The sequence below is a fragment of the Setaria viridis genome, chromosome 5 (assembly GCF_005286985.2).
Source record: "Setaria viridis chromosome 5, Setaria_viridis_v4.0, whole genome shotgun sequence".
Taxonomy (NCBI): domain Eukaryota; kingdom Viridiplantae; phylum Streptophyta; class Magnoliopsida; order Poales; family Poaceae; genus Setaria; species Setaria viridis.
The window spans coordinates 40,810,033-40,830,272 of record NC_048267.2 but is presented as its reverse complement, the minus strand read 5'-3'; the positions used below and the strand labels follow the sequence as shown (position 1 = coordinate 40,830,272).

The 20,240-nt window shown below is 44.7% G+C and overlaps 3 protein-coding genes across 4 annotated transcripts; 2 read left to right on the top strand and 1 right to left on the bottom strand.

The window, feature by feature from the left end:
• Positions 1–2,861: 2,861 nt before the first annotated feature.
• Positions 2,862–4,568, top strand: LOC117854568 (transcription factor MYB1). Its single transcript, XM_034736795.2, has 2 exons — positions 2,862–3,378; positions 3,606–4,568. Exons 1-2 carry the CDS (start codon positions 2,922–2,924, stop codon positions 4,364–4,366), a joined length of 1,218 nt encoding a protein of 405 aa, XP_034592686.1. The 5' UTR covers positions 2,862–2,921; the 3' UTR covers positions 4,367–4,568.
• Positions 4,569–8,523: 3,955 nt separating this feature from the next.
• Positions 8,524–12,554, top strand: LOC117858955 (uncharacterized). 2 transcript variants are annotated; one of them, XM_034742115.2, is made up of 3 exons: positions 8,524–9,458; positions 9,577–10,108; positions 10,887–11,226. In XM_034742115.2, the coding sequence occupies exons 2-3, from the start codon at positions 9,591–9,593 to the stop codon at positions 10,984–10,986; spliced, it is 618 nt and encodes a 205-aa protein (XP_034598006.1). In that variant the 5' UTR covers positions 8,524–9,458; positions 9,577–9,590; the 3' UTR covers positions 10,987–11,226. The 2 variants fall into 2 exon arrangements, with proteins under 2 accessions (XP_034598006.1, XP_034598005.1); XM_034742114.2 differs by lacking the exon at positions 10,887–11,226 and adding an exon at positions 12,056–12,554 and having other exon boundaries at positions 8,562–9,458.
• Positions 12,555–13,716: 1,162 nt separating this feature from the next.
• Positions 13,717–19,009, bottom strand: LOC117858959 (phosphatidylinositol:ceramide inositolphosphotransferase). Its single transcript, XM_034742120.2, has 12 exons — positions 18,468–19,009; positions 18,292–18,381; positions 16,521–16,607; positions 16,359–16,427; positions 15,739–15,819; positions 15,590–15,661; positions 15,449–15,509; positions 15,278–15,380; positions 15,061–15,156; positions 14,936–14,982; positions 14,704–14,858; positions 13,717–14,212 (listed from the first exon to the last, which is right to left on the bottom strand). The coding sequence occupies exons 1-12, from the start codon at positions 18,492–18,494 to the stop codon at positions 14,132–14,134; spliced, it is 969 nt and encodes a 322-aa protein (XP_034598011.1). The 5' UTR covers positions 18,495–19,009; the 3' UTR covers positions 13,717–14,131.
• Between the last annotated feature and the right edge of the window lie 1,231 nt (positions 19,010–20,240).

The window sequence follows — 20,240 nt, the reverse complement described above, 5'->3', positions numbered from 1 at the left end:
ACCCAACCTCATCCTGTAGTTTATTTATGCCTCCTGCGCTGGTAGTATTTAGTGGACCTGAAACACCCAGGATTGGCAGTGGAGTATAACGACCATCAAAAGGAGGTTTCTGACCCACCGTAACAGGATCTACATGACATCTTTTCAAATAATGAAGCATTGCTCTCTCCCACGTGCTCATTTTTTTCGGCTTATCATGAGGGCCAACTATGGTTTCCCCTTGCCACGAGAGGAATGATGATCTTATCATGAGGGCCAACTATGGTTTCCCCTTGCCACGAGAGGAATGATGATCTTATCATGAGGGCCAACTATGGTTTCCCCTTGCCACGAGAGGAATGATGATCACCCCCACCATCGCCACCACCTCCAGCAGCAGTAGCCATCTTTATGTACCACAATTTATTTAGCTCATATTTGCAAATGACTAAACTATGAACAAGCTATATTTTTCCCCACAATTTATTTAGCTCAAACATAACATATAAATGAAAATTTTCTCCATTGTAGCTTATTCTCAAAAAATGACTAATTACATACCTCTATTTCATCTTATTATCTTTATGTACCATAATTTATCTTGCTCATATTTGTAAATGACTAAAATATGAACAAATTATATTTTTCCCATAATTTATTTAGCTCATATTTATAAAGGACTAAACTATGAAATTATTCCTCTAACCTCATATCAATTTCTTTGACTAATACAAAACATAGCATCCAAAAATTGTAGCTTATTCTAAAAATCACAAATATGAGCTCTAAATAATATATGGATATAAATGAAAAATTTCTCCATTGTACCTTATTCTAAAAATCATAAATTACTGTAGCTCTAAAGTATAAAATTTAGTATACTAACCATGTATCAAGGGAGGATGAAGTTTCTAATCTTTAGAACACTTGAATGAGTGAAATCCCCACGAAATGGTAAAAAATCTGGCAGCACCTCCCCTATTTCGCCATTTATGAAGCCTGAGCTGGAGGAAATGGCTCGGGCAGGAGCAAAAAGACGCCTGATTTATAGGAGGGTAGTACCGATTGGGGGCTCCAACCAGTATTAAAGGTTACCCATTAGTACCGAGTGGAGCCTATACCCGGTACTAAAGGCCCTTAGATGGCTTCATCTGGTACTAATGGGTGACCTTTAGTACCGGTTGGAGCCTCCAACCGGTGCTAAAGGGGATCACGGGGGGCTTCTGGAGAATTAGCTGTTAGATCCGGTACTAATGCTCACCTTAGTATCGGGTTAAAAATCAATTGTAGTAAGTATTGGGATGAATTCCGAGTTTTCCAGCAGCGGGTGTCATTTTGCTTCGAGAAGGAAATCCTGTTTGGAACGTCGCCATTTTGCTCCTAACACTGAAAAGGATAAGAACAGAACAGAACACATTATCTGGCAGTATTTACAGCTGGTGGTGACTTGGTACGTACATAGAATACTGAACACCAACGCGAGACATTTCTACAGGCTACCTACTACGACGGATCGGAGCTAGCTAGCGTCGTTACTAACCACTCCTTGGCTGTCACTTAAGGGATGACTGAGTGAGAGGGACTGGTACGTACGCGAATCAAACCCATTCATTCGTTCACGCATCTCTGCTAGCATCGTCGTCGTCTATTTTTCGGAGAATCTTCTGTGTTCAGTTTGAACACACTCCATCTCCATCCATGGCCATGCATCCATAGCTCGCAAAGATATCACATTATATCACAGCATGCTAATGTCTATGCCTTTGTGGTAGCTCGACCCAACAAATTGTAAATGAAGCTTACACTTAGTCACTCACAGTTTGCATTAAACTTCTATAGCAAAAGCTGCCTCATCGTTTGATTCATTACCGCCCGGCGCCCAGTGATGATTTTCCAGTTGCAGGTAAGTGGACAAATATCGACAACACGCATCTGAGCAACTTGCAAATATCGACAGCACGCATTATTGCAGCCCTTTGTCGATATTTCCACCTACCTGCTCCATGACTTTGCCTATCAGGAAATAATGCATGTCTGCACGTAATCTGAGTGGCTACAAAGAAACTAAGCTATGTATCTAGAAAAATCAAAATGAATAACGAATAGTAGTTTGAACTAGAGGGAGCAGCAGAGCAACACAGAGTTCTCCTTCCTCGAGGTGCTTTTGCACTGTGACCTGATGATCTCACAAGCTAGATATATCTATAAAAGCTAAAACGAATATAATTTAGGGTGGAGGGAGCAGTTGCCAATCGTGTGTTTAGATTAGAAAGTCAATGAAAGAACCGGTGATCGAACATGTATGAAATACCATTTTGAATGGATTTTTGCAACGAAGATTACTCGCTTGGGGGGAAGCAAGGTGAAAGAAACCTTGATGGAGAAAATGTATGCCCTGCGTTGTTTTATTTACACACTAGTCATTGTCGTCGCGTCAATTTTTAGTGGTAAAGGGAAGCAACCACAAGTGTGTGAAGGTACGTGTGGTCCTTGTCATGAGCACGTAACATACCATGCATCATCACCTCGCGTGCCTACCTACTACTCCTGCGTAGCATAGCAGCCCACAGTTTTACTGACCGTTTTTTGTTTTCCATGAGATGGCGTAGTTTTACCGACTTTAACAGTGACATGGGTTGGTTAAAAAAATCAGGCTTTGACGTCAAAAAGAGGAAAAATAACAAACCTTACAAGATTGGGCCCAACAACTGACGAGGAAGGAAGAGAAGGAAGCTTCCCTCCACTGCTCCACACAACAAAATAGCCCATACGCTCGCTAATTTGCAGGGCCTTGAAACGGCCCACCTGAAGGAGAGAAGATTGACCAGTGGGACCAACGTGTCAGTCTAGCAGGAATATAGCGGCGCTCCTGCGGAACACTCGCCAGTCGTGTGTCCCCACCAACTAGCGCCGCAGCGGAGCCCAACCTGCCCACCGCAACCATGTCGGCGGCGCCCGAAACTGCCGTTTCGCCGGCGCCGCAGCCGGAGCCGCCATCGGATCCGCCCGCCGTCGCCGACGCCGCCCATTCCAACCCTCCCCCCATGGAGGTCGATACGCAAACCCTAGCCGAGCCTCAGCCCCAGCCACAACCCAACCCCCCGTCCCCACCTCCTTCCGGGGAGGACGACGACGTGGTGGCTGTCTCCGGTGCTTCGGTTGGTGGCGACGCGGCGGATTCCGCAGCGGCGTCGGCGGCGGCTACCGCGACCGCGGAGGAGAGGGTGAGGGGGCCTTGGTCCCCGGAGGAGGACACGGTGCTGAGCAACCTGGTGGAGAAGCTCGGGGCGCGGAACTGGACTCTGATCGCGCGCGGAATCCCGGGCCGCTCCGGCAAGTCCTGCCGCCTGCGCTGGTGCAACCAACTCGACCCCCAAGTCAAGCGCAAGCCTTTCACCGGTACCGCCTCTTTTCATCTTTACATTGCTATTTTTAGCCCATGGCATGAGAAATGTACCAAGACCTAACCATGACCTGAAACTTTTGCATTTGTGATATCTAAGTGGCTATGCTGATTTTTTATTGCCCTTATGGACTTGATACATGGTACATTCTGTTGTTCCTACGAATCTTATATGCCTATATATGTCATATCTGCGTGTTAAACATGTGATCTTTGGCTGCAGAAGAGGAGGACCGGATTATAATTGCTGCTCATGCTATCCATGGGAACAAGTGGGCATGTATCGCAAAGCTTTTGGATGGGAGAACCGACAATGCTATCAAGAACCACTGGAATTCCACTCTGAGGCGTCGATACTGCAACGATGGTAGATGCAAACATGGTGGTTCTGTGGAGAGAAGTACCCCTGAGGTGTCCAGGGCAGTTTCAAAAGAACCTTGGCCTTCAAAGGATCTTAGTTCCTTCACCGCTATGGATGTAAGGGATGCTCCTGTGAAAACAGTTCCAGAAACATCTGCTGGGGCATGGCACGTCGCAGATCAGTATTATAGTACCCAAGCTGTTGATCCACCCTACCTGTCCCGACCAGCTGCAAAGATTGGTGCTTTCAGACCGTACAATCCAGGAAATGCAGAACCTACCCAACAGGAAACACCAAGTTCTGTCTTCAAGTTTGACTCAACTCTTAAAGCTCTGACTCCTGAAAGTGAGGTATTCAAGTTTGCTGATCCTACATACTTTGCTGCTGAGGTTCCAAACAAATGTGGGCATGGTTGCTGCACCGCCCACGGGCGGCCTCGAAAGAACTCCTTGCTGGGTCCTGAGTTCAATGAGTTTGAAGATCATCCACCAATTTTAAATAGTAGTTTTGCTTCATTGGTATCAGAAATTAGCAGCATTGCCTGGATGAGAAGTGGTATGCAAAGCGGTGATGCCAGTAGCTTATTGCAGTCAGCTCCGCCAGGTGCCAGCCTGACAAATTAGGATCTTATGAACACCCATGCTGGAATACTGCAGTTATTTTGTTAGATTCAGATATAACGATGTTAAGTCATTAATTATAGTTCTGAGGTTCACCGTCGATATATTACTGTCCATGTGCTTTTGTGGGCATTACTGTATATTTATTTTGGTGCTTCCACCATAATACTGCTGTGTTAGTCTAAATTAGGTACTTTACTGGGTTGCTCGTGGATGTGCTGCTTAAGTTATTGGGCATGTTTAGTTATTTACTGCAGTATAGAAAAAAAATACATGCCATTTATTTCATGTTTATAGTTGGCGTCAGTTCATCACAGGGCATTGACGTAAAATATGTAAGTAGCCAAATATAGACTGATTGTGATCATTTATGGAAAGATATCTTTGAATCTGAATTAGGAGATTCGAGCTTAGCTTGATTGGAGGAAGCTACTAGGGAGCATATTGCCTGGGTTCGTTCCCTGTCAATCAAATTCAGGTGGTGTAAAAGGTCCCCAGTGCACCAGTGCCCCCTTCCCCCAAAAAAGTGAATTGCTAATAGCCTAATATCTGACCATTCTAGAATGGTTCTGCTGCAGAGACAGTATAACTATAAACTAGTACTGGAGCAATGTTTTGATAAACATTGTGCATGTGATGTCAATTGTCCAAATATTTATTTTGTTTGTTGAAGTTGTTGATTTTATTATCGTATGCATGCTATTTTATTGCCTGTTTGTTATTTTCCCCACTAGCCGCTAGGTTATGACTATCTAGTTGTTTTATGGACGACAGTTCAAGTTTGCATACGGTTTACTTGAATTTGTTTGTTGCGACTGTCATACAAATTGTCTCTTACCATCCCGGCTATCATTTGTGGTGCGCACTAGTTTAAGGCAACAACAAATCTCACTGTGGCATCTGTGTAATCCACATAGCGTCTGAAGTAGAAAGATACTATGCTCACAAATATTATGGTTTTCGTCAATGTCTCAATGAAGAGATATACTTTTCCTTCGCATAGGATCTGATGTAAGATGTATGCTATTCATACCCTTTTTGTGTTATTTTGTTTGTAAAGGTGCTATGAGAAAGGTGCTTCGAAGATGTTTTAATATCTGCATGCACAAATATGAAAATTCACGTTTTTCCTTTAAAAGGTATAATTTGCTATAAGATGTTTATGTAATGTCTGATTGATATGTTTGGGAGCATTACTGAATGTTGGTTTTAAACAGACGTATGGTATTAGCAAAAACCGTATTATGTTATTTATTCATGACAATTTTTAGTTACAAATGGTGAATAAGAGGGTGCAATTGTGTGTGTTCCTCTGTTGGGAGTTTTATGCTATATACTTCATGAAATGTGGCAGTTTGTTCATTGTGCAGTGTTTTCTTCTGGAAACAGTAAACACAGATACTCCATTTTGTTTTGTTGAATTGAAACAGATTAGGCACATTACCTTATTGCATTTGAATTGCTTTGGAGTACCATGTTAAATCTTGTGACACTTTTACTTCTTGCTTTGCATAAAGTTAGTAAGCATTACATCGTGTAAGAAAGTATATGAATCCTAAATGATAGTGGTGGCAGCAACTGTAGTATCATGCCTTTTTGGTGTTCCTGTACAAGTCATCCTTTGCCCGAGATCAATTTTCCTTCAGTGTCACCATAGTCTTGTGAAAAGCTAGATTCCTGTCTTCCTCATGACACTTGTCGAAGGCAGTAGGAATATGACTCATCTTTATCAAAGATGAAATGCTCTGGTTATCTTTGTGTGATAATTTGTTAGCGCAATCATGCAGGTTGGTAGTTGGTTAGTCTTGCTTTGATTAGATTGCATATTCTGGTTTGCATTATCAGGATAGACTCAAAGTTGTCTCGCTTTCAAGTTCCTATTTGGGACCATGTGATGCCCTCCAGGACCAATCTCATTCATAAATGTCGGCATAACCTCGCTTTCTCATGACTAAGCGTTTGTTCTATATCTGGTGGTGATTTCCATTTTCCCTTCATCCTTGTAGTTCTGCTGTGATGCCTGACTCTAATTGCATTCCTTCTGAGCAGTAAGTATCCTTTAGTTGTCGTCTAATCTTTATCAGTTACTGCATGAGCAATATCTGTATGAACTGTGGCATCCTCTCTTTGTTGTCTCTGGTAGGCTTTAGGGTTGCATCCTGTAGTATATCGCCCTTGGCCTCTCCTGTTGCTATCTGGGTTTATGGTGTTTCTGCAGCTTTTGTGTGCCTGCAGCCGACACCTAGCTGTACATGCAGCTAAACATGAGCTTAGACAAGCACGTGGTTTTAGTGGATGTGCACTGCAAGATTGTTCCTTTGCTAATGCTTGAGTTTGGACAATTTGGCACCTAGTAATCCTATGAAATGCCTGCTCTGAGCTATTCAGATTAGGCAGGACTTTCCTTCACCCTTTTTGAGCTGCTGCTCCTTGGATGCAGTTGTTTACAGCCCTTTGGGTGATGGAGGTTGCAGGAACGTGCCGTGCCGGTTGCCATTGGCCCATTGCCACCAGGTGATGGACCTGGCGACCCCACGCTGAGTTGTAGGATGCATGTGTGTGCCGATGTGGAGACTGAAGATTCTGTCCATCATGGGGGCCCGGCCATCGTGCCATGGTTGCTGATCGGGAACAGCTCGGCGCATCGGGAAATTATGGGGTCTGTTAGTTAGGATTTCGATTAGGTGATGATTGAATAGTGTCTCCTTGGGCCTGATGGGCGTGTTGGTCGGATTAGTTTTGGGCAAAGCCGGCCTTGATGATTTGATCTCCCTAGCTAGATTCCTCTGCGGTCCTGCCTTTTCTTGCATCCTGCATGTGTTAGTTTTGGGGTAGCATCTGCACCCATGCTCGAGCAGTCAAGCTACTACCACTACGATGCTACTGCTAGGCCAGGATCGAGATCACGAGACCCTCTCTTTCCTCCCTTCAGCTGCAATGTACCTTCTTTCTTTCTTTATTCTGGATTAGCATTGCCCTTGCTCTGTAGTCTGTAGTACTTTATATTTGATCTGTCCAGTTGTGATGATCTGATGAGCCATGGACGCAGGCTGTTTCGCTCGGTTGGCTGGAGCCTGGAAACGTTTCTTCTAGTACCAAACAAGAACCGCCGACTGACCGGGCCAGCCGGCGTTTCTGCCAGCTGCCGAGGCCACGCCGCGCTCCGCTGATGGCAGCGGATAGCTTCGAATCCGTTCCGCGCGGTCACCCGGCAGTGGCAGGCAGGCACTGTTGACCGTCAGTGCCGTTGACTGTCGGTCAAACATCTGCCGATGAATCAGCCGGACAGGCAATGTGACGCACGCGTCAGTGTTTTTTCTAATAAATAAAAAAATAGGAATACAATTTCTTCTGTTTCCAGCTCTCAGAATCCACTGCTGGAGTCACGTGAAAGATTGTTGCTGGAGAGCTTGAGCTTGAGTGCTCCCGACCACCGGCGGCAGGATGCACGGGAGACCCAGAGGCCGACCGCGCGACCGCAGGCGCCAGGCGCGGGGACTCCTGATGTCTATCAATCCCCGTCACGCAAAGAACACGAGGAAAAAGAGCCCGCGGCGTGGAAAGCATAGAGGACCGATTGATTCCCAGCGCGAGCAGGCACAGAGCAAAGAGCTCGCCCGAAATATCTCGCGGTAGCGTCGAATCTAGATCGTGCCGGCCGCGGTGTCGCCGTAGTAGTAGCTGCCGACTGCCGGTGCCGGATGGTCCTCTCCCTGCCTGAGGTGGCGGCGGCGCCGGTCGCCAAGGAGAGATTAAGGGGCGTTTGGTTCCCTGAATTATTTTTAACACCTGTCACATCGAATGTTTAGATACTAATTAAGAGTATTAAACGTAGACTATTTACAAAACCCATTACATAAGTGGAGGCTAAACGGCGAGACGAATCTATTAAGCCTAATTAGTTCATGATTTGATAATGTGTTGCTACAGTAAACATTTGCTAATGATGGATTAATTAGGCTTAATAGATTCATCTCGCCGTTTAGTTTCCACTTATGTAATGGATTTTGTAAATAGTCTACATTTAATACTCCTTATTAGTATCTAAATATTCGATGTGATACGTGCTAAAAATAAGCAAAAGGAACCAAACGCCCACTAATTACCTGTCACCCTCGCTCAAAGCTGGCGCAGGCGGCGGAACGGACGCCATGCTCGAGCGGGCGATGGCGTTTTATTAGCTCGCCGTGGTGTTTTGGTGCCATGGACTCCGTGGGGGTGTTCCTTTCGTGCCTTCCAACAGCCGGCCGTGCTGCGTGATGTGTGTCTTTGGGTCTCGCCGGTTGTTGAACTGTTGGATCATCAAGCCATCACGGGGGCAAGGGGCTTCAGAGAGATTTTAGAATTCGACACCAAATTCGCTGTTCAGGCCATGAATTGTACCGTACGACGCCGCTGGTTAGTGATTGCTGGTTACCGACAAACGTACCCGGATACATCACCTGATGATGTTCTCATGTTCGTCGGTAATCAGTTGCACGGCCTGGTACTGGTAATGTCGTGTGCTCATTCATGCAACCACCTACTGCTGCTGCTGTTGTCGTAGTTGTGGGTGCCAGCACTAGACTAGTGAGTACGGAGTAGTGACCATTTCGTACCACCGGATTAGAGTTGATGAACGATCGCTGGCTTGTTGCTGACTCCCAAGCACCTCACATGACAGTCTCGCCCTTGTACAACTCGTCTACTCCACGTCCCCACTCCATCCCGGCTCCCTCTCTTCTCCTCTCCCGCCTGCTCTCTTCCCTTCCCCGACAACAGCCACGGCGAAGTCTTTTCTTTCCCCTTCTCTCTTCCGCCCACCACGGAAGTGCCGAAGTGTAGAGCAACCTTACTCCTTCCGCTTCCCTCTCTCCTCGCCTCTTCTGTTTTGTTTTATCTGCCGCGGTCCACGGCTATGGATCTTCGAGGGGTCACTTGAAAAACCAATCTTTCAGCGACCTCCGTTTTTCCAATTCTCTGTAGCGTGTAGGCGTGTAGCCTCCACCCGCTCTGGACTTTTTTTGCTGCCTGGCTTCTTCCCGTGATCGGCCGCATTGAGCTGAGGATTCCCGTTTGGTTTCTTGGACGCCGATTCGGGTGACCTGCGGGAGTGGTATTTACTGCGCGCTTTCGGCGTTTCTTGTTTGCTCCCTTCCCAATTTGCTCCGGCCGGGAGTAGATGCGTGGGCAATCTGAGTGATTCCTTTCCGTTCCTCGAATTCGTTCCGTAGGTTTCTTGGTGGCCATGGTGAACGACAGCGAGCAATCGGCGATCACCGCCGCCGCCGCCGCCGCCACCACCACCACCGTCGAGCCTGGCGTGGAGCGGGGCCGCGCGAGCGGCAGCGGGCGGCGGCTCGCGGAGGAGAGCTCGAACGAGGAGGAGCGGAGCCAGCGCTTCTCCGACGCCGAGGACCGGTCCTGGCACTCGCACTCCCGGCAGGGCTCCGCCTCCACGCCCGCGTCCATCGGCTGCGACGCCGGCGCCAGTGCCGGCGGCGGGGGCGCGGCCGAGCGTCCCAGGAAGTCGTGTGTGTCGGAGTGCTCGCTGGACGACGTCGTCGACCTGGAGGCGGGGCTGGCCGAGATCACCAAGGCTAGCCCGGACAAGGCCGAGAGGAACTGCCGCATCTGCCACCTCGGTCTTGACAGCGCCGCCGCCGAGTCCGGCGCCGGCATCGTGCTCGGTTGCTCCTGCAAGAACGACCTCTCCCGCGCCCACAAACAGTGCGCGGAGACCTGGTTCAAGATCAGAGGCAACAAGTAAGTCCACCAGCTGCTATTTCCATACACAAATCGCTTTGCATGATTGCCATTACATGTCAAGCAAGTTTACAGTCTGCAAGAATTAAAATGTTTTCTTGTGTTACGAGTTCGTTGCAACTGCAAGCCTGGCATTATTGTTTAGGATATAAACCTCTGTGCAAAAAAAATCAATAGTTTGTGAACACGTGGTTAAGTTCTGTAGCAGGAAATTGCTATTTTGCTTTAGTTAGGTGGGTTATAAAGGTTTCAAGGAGATGGGCGAGGAAAGGATAAAGTGGAATCCGTTGATTCGTAGGTTACAGAAGGGCTTTGGAATGGCCATATGATGGAACATTGGAGAGTCGATAAAGTGGGATTCCCTCTTTTGGTCTGGCTTTCTCTTCCAGATTCTTGTGTAATTCTCTTGATCCTCGAATGTGGAAGTCTTTTTTGTTATTGTGGTACTGGTACCATCGTGTTAGCTTCCACTGGAAGTGTATACTTCATGAAAATTACAGCAACCTGTCATACTTCACTGCAAATCGGTGTGCCAAGTGATTAGCATCTTCATGTTAGGGGAGAGATGGTCTTTTCGGTCAACATCTTATTGCAGAATTGTTTTCTAAAGAATTCGTTTAGTCTTAGAATTCCACATAGGGTGAACGCTATAAGCAGCACAGGTTACTGAATCTGTAAAATTGCTCAGCAGCTGTGCTTTTCAGTGTCGAACGTTATTCAGAATATGCTTAATTCAATAAATTGTAAAGAGTGACAAGTGCGGTTTTTCCCACATCAGGTACATGAAGAAAATATTTCTAGTTGATAATTATAGTCAAAATGAAGTGGGGAAGTGGAAGGTGATGGGTAAAGGCACCATGCTTGAAATGGGAACCTAAAGCTACATCAGTAGTGCCTTATTTCTTAGCTTTCTCCTGTCCACTCTCAGTTTTTTCATCAGCCATGTGTGTCGATCAAACATATATGAAAATAACTTTGCACCAAGCTATCATCTTGAAGATACAACAATTATGAGACTCTTTGAGTGCCAAGTGTTCAAGAAAAAAGGATAGATCAAGTACCCCTTCAATTCAAATGCAAGCATCCAGATGAATTGGAGGGACAGCTTTCTTTACAATGTAACGTACATATTTCAGTTGCTTTATTGTCAAGATGTTATAGCAAGGTTTTTAATCTTTTTTGCAGTATTTACACTTGGTCTTCAAGCACAGAATTTGACCATTATTTTCTCACAATATATATCACTTATAGCAACAAAACTCAATATAATGTGTAAGAATTTGAAATACTAATCTAATTGTATAATTTTTATACATTAGTACATACTTATTATGTGACTAATTGGGTGTCAAATTTTATAAAAAGTGTCTTTTGCCAAACAATATACTCCTTGTATTTTTGAACTAAGGGAGTAATCGGAAGTTGTTTGAGTAAAAAAATTGTAAAGGTAGGGTTTGAAATGATGCTATATTATGTAAACCTTTAAGTTATTTCAAAATTGATGAAAGTTATGGTAGTGAGTTCATATTCTTATGAATGATATCATTAGGCACCTTCTTGACCACTCATGTTTAATCATCTGCAATGAGGTAACCATGGGAAGTATTAAACTGAGTCATGATTTTAAAAACACAAAGATGCTTCAGTATCTTTACAAAATCACAAAACGTAACTTTGTTCTTCTAATTCAGAATTTGCTCTTCCTTAATTGGTGTTCAGCTGAAATTAGGCCTAGGTCCGATTGAATTGAAATTCTGCTTGCGCTGATTATTGCTTTGTATCATATTAACGCTTTGTTTTGCATGCTATCCTTTATATTCGAGTAGTTAGTCATTATTAAATGTGTTGCATTAGTGTCGTTCAAGTAAATTTGCATTCATAACATATTATCTGAATATAAGCAAGGATTTGTTTTAAGTGGCTCCATCTCCTCTTTCATTGTCTTAGGATCTGCGAAATCTGTGGCTCAGCTGCATGCAACGTGGCAGGTTTCAGTGATATGGACTTCATCGAGCAGTGGAATGAATCAAGCAGCACCGCGGCTGCCCAGGCAACAGCCAGCGAGCCCCGGAGGTTTTGGCAAGGGCACCGGTTCCTCAACTTCCTCCTAGCTTGCATGGTGTTTGCATTCGTTATATCCTGGCTCTTCCACTTCAATGTTCCTGGATGACTCTTGGTGCGCATTGTTCAAATAAAAGCTCCAGATCCAAGACTGATGAAGTATGGGCGAGTGTCAGAGCGCAAACTGGATGGGCATGAGCAGAACTGAAGATTTGAATGGAGTTGCTTGGGTGTGGTGAAGGGTGGTGTTAATTTTGTGAGAGTACGATGGCACATGCCGCAAAAAAAAAATGGAACGCAGGTTATTCTGTAAAGATTGGGTGCACATTTGCAAGTGGTTGCGAAATCGGGGAATGGAAGATCTCGTACTTCATTCTTTTTTTCATGTTTTCGTGATTTGAGCAAATTTTTGGTGAGTGGCTTATCATAACTTCCCCATCTTCGTACATCATACTATGTATAGTTTAATCTTGCAATTCATAAAACGGGATAGCCAAGAGGCACGACTGTCGCCGAATTTCCTTTATTCAGACATGTGCAGGAGACTGGAGACTGGAGACTGCAGGTTGTCCACGACAGAATTCTTGCATCCCAAACAGGGGAAAGCTACAGGATAGGCTTCTCGCTTCTGGTGGATCCTGAAGTACTTGAATACAAACCCTTATCACCGGAGAGGGAAGGATTGGGAGTGCGGCGCCATCGGGGATGATGGCAAATAGTCAATTGCTCCATTCTGGATTGTCGTACCCGGCAACATCATTTCGTGGATTTCTTAAGTTTAAATGACCAGGCTATCGAAGCACTCCAAATAGCCAAATGTGGGGCAGGGGCTGCTTCGAGTCACATGCAGCTCGCGCGATTCAAGGAAGATGGTGTACCCGAGCTGCTGCAATCATCACTTAATCGCATGACATTTCAGATGGATCTTCAAAGATGTACTTGCGAAGTTACGCAACATTTTGGCAATTGCACAGTAGAAGTAGCACAGGAACAAAAGCCATTTATTCAGAGATTCCTTCAGAGTTTCAGATCCTGCTGTAGTGCTGTGTCCAAGCATAGACAGCAACTATTGGCTATGCGGCAGGAACGGGAAACTTTTGCCGCGACATCGTGTAAAGTTGTAGACTGTAGACTTTGACAGCGATGCAGCGCGACTGGCACATACCGCTTCCGCCTTCGCAAGAGCGCATCGCACATACTCGGGGCATGCACCTGCACGGCTGCAGACATGGGTAAGCGCAGGCGCAGCGGCACCACGTCGGCGATGCGCTCAAACTCCGTGCACGGAACGCATCGAACGCATGTGCTTGGGTGGGTAAGCGCAGGCGCAGCGGCAGCACGACGGCGATCCCCGTCGTCTTCGCGCGCGGCACGCGGCGTCCGCTGCCTTTTTCTTTAGAGCGCCAAACCCGTGAGGCGTTCAGCTCTCGTGAGCCCGGGCTCTACCGTGTCAGACGAAGCGATCTGCCCGGATAAGTAGCTGTTCGTTCAAAGGCGTCACAGGGCTCCAACAAAAGCAATCACCACGCGCTGCTCACAGCCTCACATACAATTACTACCAATGAACATAAATTAGCAATCACCAATTCACCACAGCTGACAATATTTTTTTTAGAGCTGGAACTAAAGCTGAATCTAATCGATATTTACATCAAAGATCAAATTTCTCTCTCTCTAATATCATCGGTTTTAAAAGGTCTGAAGAATGCAAAACTGTAGCAGCAGCATCTGAGGAAAGCCGCGAGATTCTGATCCTTTTACATTTTCTACCACTACTTCAACACTGCCTCATTTATCTGTCACCATGCCATAGAGAGCAGCAGAACAAAATGATGTTGCAGCCTTGCAGGTACCTGAGAAGCTTTTCATCATACACCAGGCAATTTTCTTCTTTTTTAAGTTTTTTTCCCGGCAGATTCCCCTGTCCATGTTGAGGACAATAGAACAATGAAAAGCAGCTGATCATGTACCCGTGGGAGGGGCATCAGAGACAGTGTGGTTCATGTCTTCTCCATGCTTTCCATTCATCTGCACTCGTTGTCGCTGAAATAACCAGAAAAGGATACATGAAGAAAACTTGGAACCAAAAAGCACGGGGTTATGTTGTACTCCCTCCGTTCCAAATTATAGGTCATTTTGGCTTTTCTAGATGCATAATATTATTATGCATCTAGACATAGGGTATATTTTAAGTGCATAACAAAGTCCATGAATCTAAAAAAGCCAAAACGACCTATAATTTGAGACGGAGGGAGTAGTATATATCTCACTGCTTTCGCATCACTACTCCCTCCGTTTCAAAATGCAGGTCGTTTTGGCTTTTCTACATACATACATTTTGCTACGTATCTAGACATAATCCTATATCTACGTGCATAGCAAAATCTATATATTTAGAATAAGCTAAAACCACCTACATTTTGGAACGGATGGAGTGGTTCATTTTAAGTTTATTATTATGCATGCATCGAAAGGTACCACAAACTATTTATGATAATTCAGAAAACATGGGGTGGTAAGAAATGTTCTAGTACCCGATCAGTAGCATCGACAGAGTTTCCATTTAATAATTTATGCACCTCATCCCTCATCCTGCTGTCAAGCTTATGGAGCTCTTCCTTCATCCTGCCATCTTTATCTTTTGAGCTTACTGGAAGCAAAGATAACCCATTTGTACGATCTGGCATTTCTGCAGAATTGGCAGATAAGCTTGTTACAGAATGTTGATGGCTGTTCTGCATGTTACATGAGGGTAAAAGAATGTACCTGGCAGGTTCTTATCAACAAAGAATACAACTAAATTAACAGTGTACCTGTAGAAAGAGACTGTCAAAAGGAGGTAGATGCTACTTAAAGATAACCATATCACTGAAATTGAGTTTCGTCCCTACCAAGCAACAACAACATCCACAGTGTAGTGCTTGCGAGAAGCAATTATAAGAAGACTCTGAACTATAGCCATCAGCCAAGCAAGGAGCTTAATCAACCTACAAGAACGTGTGAACAGGGTTGACTTGGTGGGCAACTGGTATGAAACTTGTCACGCAAATTACACGCAACTATGCAAGACACAGAGAGGGACACACATGACTGGCTAGATTTTGGTACCTGTTTGATCCATATTTATGGTATGTGCGCACAAACACTAGGGTAAAGATCATGTGAGATGAGAATATCAGATCACCACAACCAAAAAGCACTCCATGAGGAACTGCAAAGAACAATTTGAATCAAGAGAACTTTCCACCCACAAGAGTAAGCCAACAATAGAAGACTTACAGTTAATAAGGAGCACTTCGAGTGCATTGTTTGGTGGTGGAAGAGTGGCAAGTTTTGAGCCCTATGAATGGTATCAAATAACTACTTTAGCAATAGTGTTCACGAGTATATGCTTTGGACAGAATGAGAAATCAAGGTTACCTCACGACAGTGATAATTTGGACCAGGAAGTTGAGTGGAGTAGAATGTGATAATCCGTAAAAACTGCGAAGCCTGTACAGGAAATTATGATCGCTTGTTGAACACGGATATAAATCTGAACACCATCAAAGTAAGACAGCCACACTTACTACTAAAAATGCCAGCACCCTTCGCCACAGAAGAACAGTGTAGAAACGTTTGCTATGATAAATAAAAGGGTGAAAACTCCACTGCAATACCATAGACAAATGGTCAAGGCTGAATAGCTCGTAATCCTAGCATATGATCGATCACTATAGAAAATAAGCATTAAACAATTCAGAAAGTATGCAATGCATGAAAGAGCAGATTACAGAAACAGGTCCAAAAGGTAATTTGCACAAATTCTTTATTTTACAGGATGGCAGTCCAACAAAGCATCACGAAACAAACATTTTTGTTAGTTTAGACATGGATAATCCACATGAAACCTCTATTTTCTAACCTTAACAGTTAACACAACATTGAAATTAAATGAGAGCTCCAATATATCTAAAGGCCACTCATGGTGGAGATTCCAATAATTCCATACACCGATTGACTGACCGTTTGTCTTCATGTCACAAAGTCTTTTAACACATCCATCTAAATAACCATCACTTCAGATTTTTAATGCCAATGAGATCAATTGCATAATGTGTTGTTTAATTCACAGTATTAAACATGGTCACATTCTTGGTACAAGTAATCAACTACAAATAGAAAAATTGTGAAGTAAAAGGTAACCTACCAACAGAAAGGAAATGAAGATGAACGTGAATACGCTCTCGCTAAGATAACCTTTCTCTCGGCCAAGTTCCTACCATATGGAGATGTGCCACCAATGGGACAAAAGAAATCAGTGCCTTGTATTCCTTTATTAACAAGAACTGGATAAAAGCAGATGACATACCGGAAGGGCCAAAAATCCCAAGTCCTGGAGCAGAGGTCCGGGCCGGTGCAAGTAATGTACTCCTCGAGCAGCCAATCCATGAATGTACTAGTTATAGGCAAAATGATTGCATGAATCTCCAAAATCATCCATTATTGAACTGATAAAAATATGTTAACAAGTAAATCTTGAGAAGACAATGCAGAATGATGGAAATTCAGATATTAGGAACTTTTGGCAAACTCTGAATGGAGAACCCTAAAAGACTTTGTATTAGCAGACAATTGGCCTGTTTCTTTGCAGCTTATCAAGCCATCTAAAAAAACAAGTCACTAGTTTCCTTCTCTACCAACTGTACACAGAGAAAAACCCAGTGTCTAGTGATTTCTACAAAGCTCTTGGCTCATCTAATGAAACAAAGTGCAAGACAGTTATACTACAGAAGCACAACTGCGAAAAAAACGATAAAAGAGATTGCAAAGTTCTTGGCTGATTTAATGATAGAAGCACAAGAAAATTGTGGGAGGTGGATTGCTTGGACAAGCTACACATAGATCGGGCTAGCACGAAAGGCCTGAGTAATATAATAAAGGAATAAAGAGATTTAAAAGCTTTAGAATCGCCTACAATGAATGCTCCAGAAAGAGAAAGGATAAATTACATCAGCCGAGGTAGATTGCCAGGACACATCATATTTGATCATGAGCGCAAAATGCCAGTGTTATCCTAAAAGAGATTGGAGGGCATCAAATAGTATGTTTATGCAGTTACTTTAAGTGTCAATAGGTAGCACTGTTATTGCGGTATCTCTGTTGCTGTCTACGACTGCTATTTCCTTTCCTATAAAGCTTACATGAGGGATGTATTATTTGTTACAATAAAAGTCTGCAAAGGATTCTCCTAACTAAAAGAAAGATGGCAAAGGGCCCAGATTATATGCAGAACAAAAATAGTTTCAACAAGACTTTAGTTACCCTGCTAACTACGTAGTTCGTGCATTATAATTTTTCGAAGAAATTTTAAAGATATAAAGACTTGAAGAATCTATGCTAATATAAAAGGGTAATTTATGTAACATATTTTCTTGGAGTAATAACGTAACCATGCACAAAACTTGGACAATGATTTGAATAAAGAGCTAGCCCGCGTTTCTGCCACCCATGTGAAATCTCAGATATCGATATCAACATGCCATATATATTAGTAGCTCAGTCCATACACAGAAGGCACATCAAAGACAAAATTCACAGCATACTTGTTTCTACTATGTTTTTTCCTTGACTTGCTGCATGAAAAAGTAAATCACAAGCTTCTGATAACGAGCGGGCGAGATGGGTAATCTTTATACCTTTACGTTTGTGTTTGCCCAGGCTTTAGAAAAAATGCAAAGAAGGGTACATAAGGGTGGAATAAAAAACAAAAAGATACTCGCACTGATCAACAAGAAATCACCATGCATATATTGATATAAATCTAAAAGAGCTTAGTGTCCGCATAAATGTTTGGTCAGTCACAACACAAGTTAGCATAAACCGCAGTGGGAATATTCTCAGTCGAACTGACAACACCCTCGAGATGAATCATCATAGGATTGGTGACAGCCCCTAATCGAGCAGACGAACACTAAGTTTAGCAGCAAGCACACAATACAGAGGTAACTAAAATTCAAAAAAGGAAAAAGTGTGAACCATCTGCAACCCGAAAATTCTAACAGCAGACTACACCACAGCCCACAGTCTCGTAATTATAGACACTTGAGATAAAATTAAACGAGATCGATTGAGAAGCTCACCTGGAACACCAATCCTGCAAGGAGCAACTGCCACTTCTCGAGCAGAAGCTGCAGCTCCGCCGTCGTCTCCGCGCTCACCTTCCTCCATAGCTGCGCGGCGCAGACACCAATCAGGAAAACTCGACAAGCAAATAGCTAGCATACCGAATACGGGTGAGTGCCCGGCGAATCGAGACCTTGGTAGCCTCCCGCGCGATGTACATCGTGGCGTCCGCAGCTCCCGCTCCTAGTCCTCCGCCAGTAGCCGCTACCTCCCGGCGGGGTCACACCCATGCTCCGATCCGCACATCACTGCGGGGATCGCGGCATCCCGTGCCGGAATTCTCCGCGTCGTAACCGCCGCCCCCGCCGCAGCACGGGCGGACGACGACCCACCCGCCCGGGGCAGCTCAGCTCTCGGACCTCTGCGAGGGGGAGGGGACGGGCGCAAAGCAAATGCGGTTTCCCGGAGACGCGACGGGGTGGGAACGGGGTGGTCGCAGGCCGCCGCTGGGGGAGTCGCGACTCACTCGGCGACGGCGGCGACGGTTTGAATCGGGGAGGGTGGGTTCGGGAAAAAAAGGAGCCGGGGCGTGGGCGTTTTGGTAAAATCCGGGGGCTCCCTCGGCTCGAGTAGCCGGCCAGTTCGATCGGAGCGGTTGCTCTCGGCTGCGTTGATTCCGAGGGAGGAGCCGGTGGACTTGGCGATTCGCCGGGCTGTGCCCTCCCCTCCTCCATGTGCGCGTATCACTGCCCTTTTTATGCATCTGGCAGCCGTGCTGGCCGATCTATCATCTTCATCTCTTCCCTTTTGATCTTTTGTTCGAGAAATCTGAGATCCTATCCATCCACCATTTCAAAAAGAGAAGAAAAGATGCAAATGGAAATGGCGTTCCTGTTTTGTTAAATTCGGTCGGTTGGGCCAGGGAACCGGAGAAAGCTAGCTGTACGGTGTCCAGGGTCGACAGCGTACATGTTCGGGCCCCGCCGTCTTCCAGATCACCGGACGTTGACAGGTACAGCTCGAAAAAGAAAAAGGATGTCGCCATGTAGACGTGTAGCTTTCTTTCGGTTCGAAAACGAATTTCAGATGTTCATATTGAACATTGATCAATGCGTTCCACGGCAGTGGTCATCTTCCTGACCATTCCACTCGTCTAGAGATATAACCATTCGCCCAAATTATGCCCCTCTAGCCTATTTTGTTCTTTTCACATTTTTATTGCATCTTAACAATAGTTGTTGTTATATTTTTATATAAATTTGCAGTTATCATATTTGTTCATTATTCTTATGTGACGTATTCTGATATAGTAGCATTGCTATTTTTTTTGCCACATTTTTTTTATATACAAGCATACCTGCGCTTTTACTACTTCTACGGATTGTGACGCTCGATGCTTATAGTAGTAACTTCTACAAATCGCAACCTTCACAACTGTACGTGATGGTATGACCACTCTTCAATCATTCATACATTAATCAAAGTATTTTTGGTGAAGCATTAATCCAAGTATATGGCCAAATTCTACCATGAAACGCCCACATGAATTTTAAAAACAAAATAGGAAGATGGTCTAACCCCAAACATGGTCCGTTCCATCATTTCGAAGGCGAATGTGCCAAACACGGTCCATTCCACCATTTCGAAGGCAAATGTGAATTCTTCTCTGCATTTCTGCAGTTTTAGTTGAAAACGAAGTACACAATAAGCGTCCCATCCGTGCACAAAGAGAATAATCTTTTCGAAGTCCATTAACGTCAGTACGTCACTTGAGACCTTGTCAAGTGCGAGCTAGGTTGCCGGCAGAAAGCACGCGTTCTATCCGCGGAATGCAACCATCACGATGACGCAAATCCCACTCTCCTCTGGAAAACATCGAGCTCATCAACAAAACTGTTAAAAGCCAAGACCCAGGAGCATTCAAAATGGATTGACAAGGTAATTATATGTTGGGCCCCACCATGTC

Coding starts and splice junctions, on each gene's coding strand:
- LOC117858955 (XM_034742114.2), top strand. CDS start 9,591: ATGGTGAACGACAGCGAGCAATCGGCGATCACCGCCGCCGCCGCCGCC. Junction 10,109..12,055: donor TTCAAGATCAGAGGCAACAA/GTAAGTCCACCA, acceptor TCATTGTCTTAG/GATCTGCGAAATCTGTGGCT.
- LOC117854568 (XM_034736795.2), top strand. CDS start 2,922: ATGTCGGCGGCGCCCGAAACTGCCGTTTCGCCGGCGCCGCAGCCGGAG. Junction 3,379..3,605: donor CAAGCGCAAGCCTTTCACCG/GTACCGCCTCTT, acceptor CTTTGGCTGCAG/AAGAGGAGGACCGGATTATA.
- LOC117858959 (XM_034742120.2), bottom strand. CDS start 18,494: ATGTACATCGCGCGGGAGGCTACCAAG. Junction 16,608..18,291: donor TTGCAGGATTGGTGTTCCAG/GTGAGCTTCTCA, acceptor GCCTATAACTAG/TACATTCATGGATTGGCTGC. Junction 14,213..14,703: donor CTGTCGATGCTACTGATCGG/GTACTAGAACAT, acceptor TGGTTATTTCAG/CGACAACGAGTGCAGATGAA.